The 12,918-nt window shown below is 40.1% G+C and overlaps 1 protein-coding gene across 1 annotated transcript; it reads right to left on the bottom strand.

Annotated features, from left to right (window-relative positions):
• Positions 1–4,070: 4,070 nt before the first annotated feature.
• On the bottom strand, positions 4,071–12,554 carry HNRNPA3 (heterogeneous nuclear ribonucleoprotein A3; the record flags this gene model as incomplete). Its single annotated transcript, XM_079538870.1, has 11 exons — positions 12,447–12,554; positions 11,960–11,983; positions 8,065–8,187; positions 7,829–7,975; positions 7,540–7,750; positions 7,204–7,293; positions 7,035–7,142; positions 6,845–6,925; positions 5,507–5,653; positions 4,215–4,340; positions 4,071–4,123 (listed from the first exon to the last, which is right to left on the bottom strand). Exons 1-11 carry the CDS (start codon positions 12,510–12,512, stop codon positions 4,071–4,073), a joined length of 1,176 nt encoding a protein of 391 aa, XP_079394996.1. The 5' UTR covers positions 12,513–12,554.
• Positions 12,555–12,918: the final 364 nt, after the last annotated feature.

The following is a 12,918-nucleotide window of genomic DNA, read 5'->3' as shown; positions in this document are numbered from 1 at the left end:
CTGCTAGCAAGTTCAGCTACTGGAATCAGTCTGCAATATGGCCAAGTCCTGAACTGCATGTATTCCGTTTGTCTTGTTCTGAGTAAGTTTAGCACAAAAACAGAAAGAGACTTTTCAAAAATACTGCAAAGATGCAAAGAGGTATTGAGAAGTTCAAACAGTTAACTACTATCCAAAGGACTTTTTAAATTATAGACTCTTACAGGTACGGGATAGTCCTGGGATACAGCAGAATAGGAAATACACATTCCAAGAGTTAAGAACCCACATGCAAAAAAAAAAAAACCCACCATAAATAAATAAAATCCATGAATTAATTTCATTGCTATTCATCCATATAGAGCGGTGCTTTCAGCTGGGTATCACTTCAAAATATTAGCCTCCACAAACCTACCCTGAAAGAACCAAAACATCTGAAAGGGAACTCTGTAAGTACAACCTGCTTGGTATGGCAAGGCATTTATTAGGAAGGAAAATCATTGATCACATAAACGCAGAATGTCTTAACATCAATTAGAGCTTCAGGATAGCACAGAACTACTTTGGACTGTGAGGAACAGCTTACATATCCGAGCCCTTCTATGTCACCTGAGTTTCAAGAACATGTTCTCAAAAAAAAAGGAAGTGCACTCCTAACGGTAATCAGAGCACATATTTATAATCATTTATCATTGCTATTTTGTTGATCTCTGACACAGCATTATTGTACCTGCCAGGAATGGAAGATTCTTGAACAGCAATCATGTCAGCCAACACCCCTAATCCATAACAAGAAACAGTGGATGGCATTCTTTGGAACACTTGCTCCTTTATACTTAAAGCTTTCCCTGCTATCAAAAGGCTGGTCAGGGAAAGCCTAGAAGGAAATAAGCAAAAAACACATTTTACTATGCACTACAATCTTACCCAGTCAGAAACCTTCAATGGAAGAGGATGTGCAAGACATTCCCCATTTTGTCAAGCAGCAGCTTCTCATTCAACCTGAAAATTAAAGAAATTACTCTTACCTTGTTTTCAAAACCTCCAACTACTCTTTAATTCATGAAAAATGTTAAAGGCAAACCTTACCTATGCTCATTGCCCTTCCTTTCAGGTCTAAATGCTAGACCTATTGATTTTGAGTCAACTCAAGTAGCTATCACTCAAGGAGGTTCCAAAAGGTGAAGAACTCTTGCTAGACTTTCTTCGATATTTCAGCTGTGACAAGCAGATTTAACTAGACTTTGGAAAGCTGCTCACTATCAGCACAGTATCTTATGCCTTCACTTTTCTGGAAGTTGAAGCTGTCGCTCCTGCTGCCTTGTCATTCTTTAATTATGCTGACTTCTCCATACTCAAAAGGCTGCTGAAGTCCTTCCTGTCTTATGGGTCTCCTTAACACAGTATGGATCAAAGAAGTACATCCTAGGTTCTTTAAAACCGGTTAATCACTGTCCTCACAGCTCACACTTTTCCACATCACAAACAACAGCTAAGCTACCCCACCCACCTACAAAGCGGTCACTTACACACTCCATCTCTTAAAAGGTTGCATACAGATCTTGTTCATAAAGTTTATTATGACACTATTTTTCAAAGTTAACATTGTTGTCACAGTACAGCTACAAGAGGGCCTGTTAAAAAGAACACTGTCAATACATTCTAAAACTTTTAGAAATACCATATCCATTTTCAGAAGGGACATCAACCCATTCTCCAGTTGTCCCTGCAACCAGATGCAGGCCCCAGTTACAAATCTACACATCTTCTAGGTGTAGCAACGTACAAAGCAAGTCAGCAGTTGGGTGGCTCACTCCCTAGTGAGATGTTTTAGTTTTTAATGTGTTTTCAAACTCCAAGTGGGTTGTTTAAAAAAATGCCTTTATTGAAATACAACCTTCCCCCACCCGCCCTCCCCACAAGCCCAAATTACGTACAACAACAGAATGTTCACTGCATCAGCAATTCTCGCTTTTAAGTTAGTTTAAAACTCCACAGAAAAGAATAAGCAGACTTTGAAATCCAGTTTGGAGGCTAACATCTTGACAGTGGTTCCTTGTTTTAGTGTACTGCAGTCTAAATACACTCAGTAACAGTGTTCAAATAACATTGTTTAATTTTTTTTTTCCAAGCAACACACTCATTTTACTAGTAACTTCTTAAAATTATATTAATATGACTGATTATGCCTTGAGCCATTTCATACATCTTTGCAGATTCATTCCTACACTGGAATTGCATTTACCTTATACTGCACATTGACCCAGAAGTGAAACAGGTGTAATTTCCAATATCACATATTGTCAAGTGTCTGAACATTTCTTCTATTGACTGTATCCCTACTCTTCTGAGTCTCAATTGTCAGAAAGCACTGTCCTGGCAATAGTTGAGAGAGAAGTGACATCAGCTGAGAAAAGCAGAGATTGTAGTGCCTTAATTTGGAGTTCAGTAATGAGAATTGAGTACAATTTCTAGCCAGATGTGCTGATAAGATTTTGCTACTCCAGTGCATCAAATCAACTGTATAAAACACTATCGTTCTACCTCTGGAAATTTAAAACTGCACCATTCTATGCTGTGGGAAGCATTACTGGTCAGTAAAATATAACCAGGTCGTGTTTTGGTTCATCCTCAAGCTCTTACCTGAGCTTAGATATTCATAAGGGAAAAAGCTTGAAAACTATGCTACTTATAGCCCCTCGTGAATGGGCTTTTGGAACGCCATTACCTGGGACTGTCAGTGATTACACCTGTGCTACCCTTGGCTCCCAGTCAGATGAATGTGTCCAGAAAATTGCCTAGGGTGCATGCAAGAAAGTATATAGCCATTAAGTTATTTAGGAACATACCTATTACTCTCACTATGATGCCTCATTTAATTGAAACAGCACAGTCCGGTGTGAGGGAGCGGGGAAAGGGGAGAAAGGAAGGGGATGAAAATTCCAAGCCACCCTCCCAAAGTATAGTTTTATTGAAACAGAATCATTGTATATCCCAAGGAAACAGGCACTTGATTCCCACCCCACCTTGACTTCTCGGGAATTACAATAAATAAAAAGGTAAAAAGCAAGTTTCTTTTTCTCTTCACCCAGAACTTCAGCAACTGCAGTTATCCCTTATACATCTCAAATGAGACTGGAGACAGCTTGAATGTGACTAAAGTTGGTCTTGTTAAAATATTTATCATGCCTTATTTTCTTGAAGCGCTACTACTAATACAGAACTACAAATTAAAAAAATATGCACAAACCAAAAAGTAATTTGAAATTTTCATTTGAAGGTAAAGCTTAGTTCTATAATTCACAAACACTAATTTGAATAACTCAATCCTAGTTATACATCTAAACAAACTATAATGCAACATACAGATGTTCTCCCTCTGTATGCCTATGTAACTCTTATCAATGACAGTTACATATATACACTGAGACTAGACCCCTTAAGACTGCAAATCAATAGGTGTTTCTATTGTTAACTTTAAATTAATACAAAATAGTAATTGAGAAATGCATTAATCTTCTCTACTAACAAGGAAACACCCTAAACTACATTTTATTTCTGTTATAGAGTTCTCTGTACCAAATGTGGAAGAACTGAACTACACAAATATTGAAAAGTTAAAAATTCCTTAATTTGTTTATTCCTGGTACCACTACCACAATTTACAGGGCAATATACCTGATGTAATGGGAAAATAAAAAGAAAAAAGAAAGACAAAGCTACAACAGATAAAGACCTCAGGAATGTACATCTAATCGACACTACATTGCATTAATCAATAGCTGCACTTTTTGCAAACTGTGGCTATGACAGTCCTGAACAAGAAGGGTTTCCTGTTTAAGCTGCAGTAACTTTTCTGACTATGGATCATCGTTCCTTCTGTGGCAGATTTTACAGTTCCTCTAATGCATTTGGGACGACTGTCTCAAAGTAACCTGCAGCTTTCCTGACAACTCCTCGCTCTCTCTCCTGCTAAGAACTGTAGCCTGTTGAATACAGGATAAGAAAATTATTACTCTCAGTGAACAGTTGTACATTATTCATCATCATTATAAATATGCATTACACCTACCCTTTTTCTGGTAGCATTTTTAGAATCTTCTACCACCATAGCCCCCACTTCCACTTCCAGATCCATAACCACCTGCACAAAAAACAAAACCCAGTCCATACTGAAACATAAGAAATACCAAGCAAGCTTAAACAAAGGGTTTTTTGTACGGAAATATATTTACCACCATAGGGACTGCCTGAACTTCTACCACCAAAGCTGCCACCACCTTTCATGGGACCGTAATTGGACTGCTGCTGTCCACTGTAGTTACCAAAGTCATTGTAGTTTCCACTGCCACCATAATTACCTGAAATAAATTCATGAAGTTTGTGAAACTGTGACGTTCAGCATAAATTGCAACAGCTATTTAAAACAATTTAAAATAGACTTGCAAGCATTGAGCATGCTACTTCTACCTGCAATGCACAAATGACAGCAAAACCTCTAGCATTCCAAAGATTAGAAGTTGTTCCATCACTGAAGATAAAAAATAGCACAGTCTATCTTATAAACTTCAAACAGATTTGAGTAGCAATTTGAAATTAACACAGAAGGCCAAAGTTAATGCCTCCCAACTCAGAAAAACACCTGGTTTCACCATCATTCTTCCACTGTTCAGTGCTCTGTACGTGACAATCACATCAACTACAAGCCAAGAGTAATTTTTATTTGCTGTAAGAAGTGATAAAACTGTAATGGGCACCTATATACACCAGAAGGTATTAATAAGTGTGCAGTAGATTTTGTAGCTTAACCCCCTGAACTCGCACTAGCTCCTTGCACGCACTTTCTGCTTCTTCCCCCCCAAATTCTAGTAAAGAACCATGTATGTCTTAGTGTTTGTGGTATATCCTGGCAAGAAACATACCCTTAAAGGCCTCTACAGAAGTAATTATAAATTTAGAAGTTAACCAGATCGTTTTGAAACTCCTGCAAAGATATTAACACTGAGAACACAGAATAAGAACATAGCTCAACTGATTTAACAGGACACAGCTAGACTTGTATTTACTGCCTTCCATGCCATTACGTACTCATCAGGGTTTCACACTTGCTAATGATGTACAATAGCCACGTAATAACGTGGTTCCTGGTTACTTCAAAAGACAAAATAGGTAAAAGAACTGCTTTTATAAAAATAACAGGAACCTCATTTCACAACCAGACAATAAAGAAAGCTTCCATGAACTTAAGACATTTAGTCCCTACAAAGGAGGACAAGATCTACGTGGTACAGACTGATACGCAACAGCGTATTTCAAATGGATAACAACTGAAATTCTCCTACTCCACCACCACACGTTCACAGCAGCTGCTTTTTGAAAAATAAGTTCCAAGCAAATTAGTGTTGCATAATTTAATCCAAGTGGATCCAGAAGGAAGAGAATTTTAATCGTGTAACACAGCAATTCTGCACTCTGCTACTCAGATCTGAATGAAAAAAGGGTCAGCTAATTTGAGCTAGCATCTTACCACCTCCAAAATTTCCTCCTTCATTGTAGCCATCGTATCCTCCTCCTCCACCTCCATATCCACCACCTGGGTTTCCATATCCTGGTCCTCCACCACCACCATAACCCCCTCTGCTGCCATAGCCAGGACCACCTCCATAGTTGCCACCTTTGAATACAAGAAGAGACAACCTAAGCACATCAAAGCAAAATCCTGTTAAGTCTGCTAAAGAAAGCTGAAGTCACACAAACACACAAATCTCCCACAGTGTTTCCTGCCACACTGTGTTCATCATCACTGTTGAATCATTTAACCAAACTATTTAATCTAAACAAAAAATCATTAATTTTCTTTTTTAAAATTCAGCTAACTTCCACTATCACACATCACATTCTTTGCAGAAGCGGCCGTCGCTGCTGCCAGTCTTTATTCCTCTGAGCTGAGATTACTCAGCAGACAAGAGCCATCAAAAGTTCACAGATTTTACCTAGATCATCGGTGTGCAACCACTTGGCTTGCCTGGGCTGCACTGACTGATGAGTAACTGTTCAGGGTTGATGTTCTGGCTGTTGCTGAGTGATGGATGTGTGCCCAAGGCCAGGACAAACTACTGAGCAGCAAAGAGCCACTGCCATGCTGGCACAGCAGCAAGGGGCAGGGCTAATTCCTAGCTGTCCCTGGTCACGTGCAGCCTGCAGGCCACAGACATGCTTCATCTAGACATAGCTTTATTTAAACTTGTGTTAAAAGTTACTAGATGCTTTTAAAAAGATAGTAATAATTCAAGTCACCAAGAGAGTATGAGAGACTTAATGTTCTCAGTCATACCAATGAAATTAATTGTGAACTGTGAAACTGGTCCAAAAGAAGTCAGTATTATATCTGCTTGCGGAATCAAGATGCCATTAACTACGTGCTACTTCTCTCATTCCCTCCTCCCCCATAAAAATGAGATTACCACAGCTGTTTGAAAACTTGCACAGTTCTCTTCAGGTGTATTCTGGATGCTCATCCATCATGAAAAAGACAGTGATCAGCAAGTCTTACAGTTGACCAAAAAGTTGATGGTCACTGCTTTTAGTTATCTCAAGTGACACCAGAAACTTCTTTTTATTGTTCACAATCATGACTGATCATGAACTACAAGCTACTGCATGACCTCATGACATGAAAGTATTTTTTTTTCCCATCCGTTATCTTGGAGGGGACACAAATCTGAGCTTTTCACAGCACTACAATGTACGAAACATGACCAAAGCAGAATTAACTTCCAAGGCAGACAGAAGTAAGACTTACAGCAGCCCAATTTTGGAAGGGGAAGGGGGGGAGGAGGGCATGGAGATGCAGCAGTACACTTACCATCACCAAATCCATTGTATCCGTCACCACCCCCAAAGCTTCCTCTGCTCCCACCACCGCCACCACCACCCCCATAGCCTCCTGGAACACAAAACAGATGAAGTGGTTGGCTTAAATACTTAGCACGTGTTCAGGAAAACAGACACAACCACACCAGAAATCACGCTCTAGAAACATCTCAATAATTTACCTCTCCCACCAAAGTTGCCTCCTCGGCCAAAGTTTCCTCCACCACCTCCAAAATTTCCACGACCCATGAAGTTGCCGGAACCACCCCCACGACCTGCAAAGTATTTTACTTTAATTACATTAATTGAAAACCAGTTAAGTACAATAACCCTGCATAACTCCAAACTTACCTCTCTGAGAGCTGGCAGTCTGCATCTCTTGTTTTGAGAGTGCTTTTTTCACTTCGCAGTTATGACCATTTATAGTATGGTATTTCTGAACTAGAGAAAAACATGAAATGGGACAGTTAGAGTAATTCCACATAACTGAAAGCAGTGTGCAGTACAACTCACAGTAAGCTACTATAAGGCACGAGCACACTTTTCAAAGGAATATTAAGTCTACCTTGCTTCTTACTACAGTCCAAGTAGTTAATCATGCCAATGTTATACTCCATGAACAGCTTTTTTGAGAGGTTAAGCTGCACTTCTATTCTCTAAGTCACTTCCCATTAAAGAACTACATACCAACAATTTTATCAACTGTATCATGATCATCAAAAGTTACAAAAGCGAAGCCTCTTTTCTTTCCACTTTGCCTGTCTTCCATGACTTCTATCGTTTCGATCTTGCCATATTTTTCAAAGTACTCCCTTAAATTATATTCTTCTGTGTCTTCTTTAATGCCACCAACAAATATTTTCTTTACTGTGAGATGCGCCCCAGGCTTTACAGAATCCTGCAACACCAAAAATTACATTGAGCCTCTTAAGTAGGTAGAGAGTACAACATATGTTCAACAAAAACCCTAACTTACCTCCCTTGAAACTGCTCTCTTTGGTTCAACCACACGTCCATCAACCTTATGTGGTCGAGCACTCATGGCCGCATCCACCTCTTCCACACAAGAGTAAGTAACAAAGCCAAAGCCTCTGGAACGTTTTGTTTGTGGGTCTCTCATCACCTAAAAACATAGGGGAGTGCTCTGCATTTCTGTACTAGATTAAGAACCTATGTCCTTTCAAAAGCACAAACTAATTTTGGACACTTTACCACACAGTCCGTGAGTGTGCCCCATTTTTCAAAGTGCTCTCTCAAGCTATCATCTGTTGTTTCAAAGCTCAGACCTCCAATGAACAGCTTTCTCAACTGCTCTGGCTCCTTAGGCTCATGGCCCTACAAAAATAAAAAAAAATAAAATACATATTTTGAATACAAGCAACAGAATTAAAATTTCACAGCATTACTAAAACTTATCTGTGCATGTAACTACAAATAGGTCAAACACATTAACATAATGTCTTCTAATGACTTTAGACAGCAGCACAGTTAAGTTCAACACTTAACGAAGTGTGATTTTAATTAAAACGGCAGCTAACAGCTCAAGAATGCTCAAACGCAAACAACAGTAAAAGATCTCAATGCAGTAAGTAGCTTGCTTGCTTCTTTCCTTCCCCCATGGAAATGCATTCATTTTATGCCTGTCCTGTACTGGAGTTGCATGTTGTTCTATAGGGATTAGCAATGAAGTAATGCTAGATAAAGGGAAGCTCTAACACTTCATGAAGCACAACTGCAAGCAGCTATCAAAAAATTAGAATCGCAGTATACAAATGTGATAAAAAAAAGTTATCGTTCAAATTAAACATCTAGCGTTTCAGGAACATTTGTATTTAAACCCTTTTAAAACACACACATTTGAAAGAAGATTTGTCAACTCTTAATTCCTTAACATTTCAGATTTTGTTCTTCGTTAACTATTAGTTCAGCACATGACAGCAAAAAAGTAGAAATACGTATGTGGCTTTCTTTTGTCTTACAGAAAAAAGAATAATGAATAACCAAGAATGGGGAAAACAAGCCAAGTAAGACTTGTACCATAGCAAAAGAAACTGAAGCTTTTGATGGTATCACCTACATGCCATCAGTCGCATTTTAATACATGCTGATTTTCAAGCCCAGTCTTCCAAAGACAAAATAAAGTGGGCTTGTAAATAAGTGCCTTCATGTTTCTGCTTTCTTTCAGTGTTACACAGTATTTTAGTTATGCAGGAAATAGCTCTGCACATCTGAAAGGAGTTTGTAAAAAATCATCTACAACTTTCTCTCATCCCAAGACAAAGGAGTCTACTAACAAGTAATCACATTGAAGTCTTATTTTGCAATATGGTCTCTTTACAAGTGCAGGACACTTCACAGCAAGGTGCTGGGTGGCTATGCTGCTGGCAAGCTACACCAGCACACAACTTCAATTCTGCAGTAGTAATGCACAGTGGGCTTCACTGTTTCTGTTGCAGTGGTCTAAGCTGACTAGAAGCAGCACAATCCTCAGAGATGAACTACATAAAACTAGCCACAGACTTGTAATATTGAAGCAGCCTTGCTTCAAGCTTGTAAGTGAATTGCTTTAGCTTCTGCCAGTTGTAGTGTGGTATTGTGTGGTAGTGCAAGAGTTGGTCACAAAAACCTATACTCCTTTAAGTGCTACACAACCACTCTACAGAGCAATTCATACTAAGAAGCAATACTTGGCAAAAGACAATTTCAAAATTATACACTGCTTTAAAGGTCCATTGTTTTCCAGGTGTTGGGCTGTACTGCAGGAAACTGCGTCTACGATTACGAGAAGCAACCTGGGACGTAGATCCTTTAGAGCAAAAGCAGGCTCCAGCATTCTCATTAACAAGTTTTAGTCTAAGGCACCAACTTCATTACTACCGGAATATTATATAAAATAGCCAGCAGTCCATGGCCTCTTAGCTAAAGTTAAAGCTTCTTTTCTACTAAGTGGTCCAGCCTACAAAAGTACGATTCAAAAAACCTCCCTTTCAATTACAGGAAAACTTAAAATCTTGAAGGGTTAACATACTGCATACAGAAGGTGCTTTAGGGTAAGTGAAATACTGTTTTCTGTTCCTAACTGCATTTCTTTGTACCTACTTAATTTTTAGCTGGTTATTTTAAAGCTGGGATTTTTATGTGCTTTGAACACTCGTAATACAAGTTCTCTTAAGTTTACTATTTTGATCAATTTAGACTTCTCCAAATCCAGAAACACAAAAACCAGACTTTTATCATTCTCTAAGACTACTTAAAGCCATGTAGTTGCCAAATAGCAACTCAGATCTTTTCTACCTCAGAAGATCACAGAATTCCAGATCACTCCAGAAAGGAAAATCAAAGCCCTTTTTTGTTTATTTTTATCCCATGAAAATGAACAGTCGCTCTTATACATGGAAATAAAAAACCACTTGCAGTTCTCTCTTCCACCAGAGATTATTATCCTCAGAATATATCCGTGTCAGAGGAATTCTCTACAGAAATAGAAGGCAGTACCTCACAGCTATGAGCTATTTTCCAGGCATTTTGTTCTCACAGAGATAAGTATCTCTCGGGTTCGCAGCATTCTGTTCTGTCATGCATGACGCTATTTCTCAATCCTTCTGCTATGACCTAGCCACAATAGCAGTCTCTACGGGTAGGAAATGTGACACCCCTCCCCCTCAACACCGTGCTGCTCCCGCAGCTCCCTCCCACTCAGCACTGCAGACCCGCACGCCATTTTGCAGCTCCTTCAGGGAGGGGGTGGGGGTGGCAGAGCCGAGCCTGCCTGCAGTTAGCAGTCGGGAAAGAAACTTCATTTCTCCACCTAAGCAGTGTAAGGGCTTTCTCTAAGAAATTAATATGTTCTGAGGAGGCGGGGAGCCCTCTTTCCTGCTGTAACGACCTACTTTCTCCCCAAGCACAAGCCCTACACGGCGCAAGCCGCCTCCATTTTGTGAGCGATCTGTCTCCTCCACTCAATATGGAGCCAGAGGGGCAGGGCCAAGGCACAGCAGGAGCACGCAGGCGCAGTCACACCACCCGGCCACGTCCCAGCACTGCAGCAGCACGGGCACAAGCACCCAGACTGATGGGTGGGGGTTGGGCTGCCCCTGCAGGCAGACAGCAGTGAGAGGCCAGCTTTTTTCTTGAGGGGGGATGGGCGGTGGGAAGGCATCTGGATTTCTCCGCGCAGTTCTTTCATGATCAAAATCAAATTACACACTCTTACACCTCACACGAAATCACGAATACTTGGCTCAGTCTACCTGTACCTTTCCTGGATGAAAGAACGGTAAGAAGCAGCACTCTGCGATTCCTGTAAAAATCCTAAGTGTTGCTAACATCCCACAGTATTTTTACCAATAGCACTGTAGATACATGACTCGAGTTTACAGGAATCCCAGCTTTCACACAGCAGGTCTCTGCCCACTCAGTGCTCTGTAGCTGCGGTGGCTCTACAAGTTCTCTTTCACATGGCAACCTCCCCTGCACTGCACCTCTACATGGGAGCTAACATGAGCTCATCTGCACCTACACCTGCACAATGCGGCTGTCCCCAACCCTGGGCTGCCTTCTGGACCGAAAGACTGCGGACAACTTCCTCAGCAAAACATTTTCTCTAGAAACTTAGTAGCCTGTAGGTGCATTCCTGCCTCATTGTAGGCAGCTGAGGACCTGCGATACATTCTATCTCAAGTCCAGAAACAGCAGACAGCTGTGAGGTTCTTTGCAGCAGGACTTCAGTGCTATTCTTCGATACAAAGTAACCACATGCTACTGGATAAATGTAACTGCGAAAAGGTTTTTTTTCTTTTTTAAAAAGATGTACTGCCTCCCTCTCAGCGTGACAGCGGCATATCAGCACCAGAGAAACATGGGTTCAGCTAGCTAAACTATTCAGGCACCCTGGAAAAGTAATGTTAGAAGGCAAATACATGAAAATACACAACCAAAAATGTCTCAGTGATAAGCCATACAAGCATTATTTAACACCCTCTTTGCTGATCTTAAATTGTTCTGAAGGGTATCGAGAGTCACCCCCCTCCCATTTCCACACCCTGCCCCAACGTAACTAGCTCCCATCCTCCCAGAACAGACCCACCATCTTCTCTATACTACGCACCTTATTCAGTCTACGGTATTTCTGCTAGAAGCAAAAGAAAACAGTTATTTTTACTTAGTACAGCCTCACTTTCATTTGCAGTGACTAACAGGCAACCATTTTTATTTAAAAAAGAACCTGTTTTCATTCCCACTAAAAACAAGACTGTGAAGATAGGAAAGAATCAAGTTCCTCCTGTCAATATTCTGAGGATGCACGAGTTTCTTAAAAACAATAAATTACACCTTTAGCCGCAAGCATACATTAATCAGCTTTGTTATAACAGAAAACTAGAAAAGCAAAACTTCCCCACTATACTTAAGATCCCACCCCTTAAAGCTCAAAGTAACATACAGCATTTTACAATTATTCTACTATGAGGATGAAGAAGGTAGAAAAAGTTTTGAATTCATGCTCAGATAGAACCAGTTAAGTTCTACTTTTTCTAATTTTAAACCTCTCCCCCTTAAAGCTACTTTATTATAATTAAAAAAGTGAATGCTCTCACCTGTGATGATCGTCTTCCTTTTCTCTTGTAATCTTCCACCTCTCTCTCCTCCTTAATAGCAGCCATTTTGGAAGGGTACTCTAACTCGGCCTTTCTTTTAGATCTAGGAAATCTAGAAAACAGGTTGGATAAGTCAGTGCTCACCCCAACTCGGATGAAGCAGGGCCTTCTCTGTCTGCACTGCACAGGTTTGTCTTTACAGAAGAGGAAATGGAAAAGGGTAATTGTAGAAAAAATGCAATCATTTCAAAGGGCAAAAACCCTCAGTCTATGTCACCTGGGAGTTGCTGCAAAAAGAACACCAGCTACCAGATGAAGGTGTTTTACAGCTGTTGGAACAATAGGTGCAATATAAAGCAAAAATATGTGATTCTCTGCAGAGAATCACTCATTTCAAATGCTGTCTCTTACATAACTATCATGAACAGGTCTTGTTCTTAAACAATCAAACCCTGCAACTCCAGATTTTAAA

The sequence above is a fragment of the Tetrao urogallus genome, assembly GCF_951394365.1.
Source record: "Tetrao urogallus genome assembly, chromosome: 8".
Lineage (NCBI taxonomy): Eukaryota > Metazoa > Chordata > Aves > Galliformes > Phasianidae > Tetrao > Tetrao urogallus.
The sequence above is the reverse complement of the archived record's forward strand: the minus strand, read 5'-3'. Positions and strand labels throughout refer to the sequence as shown.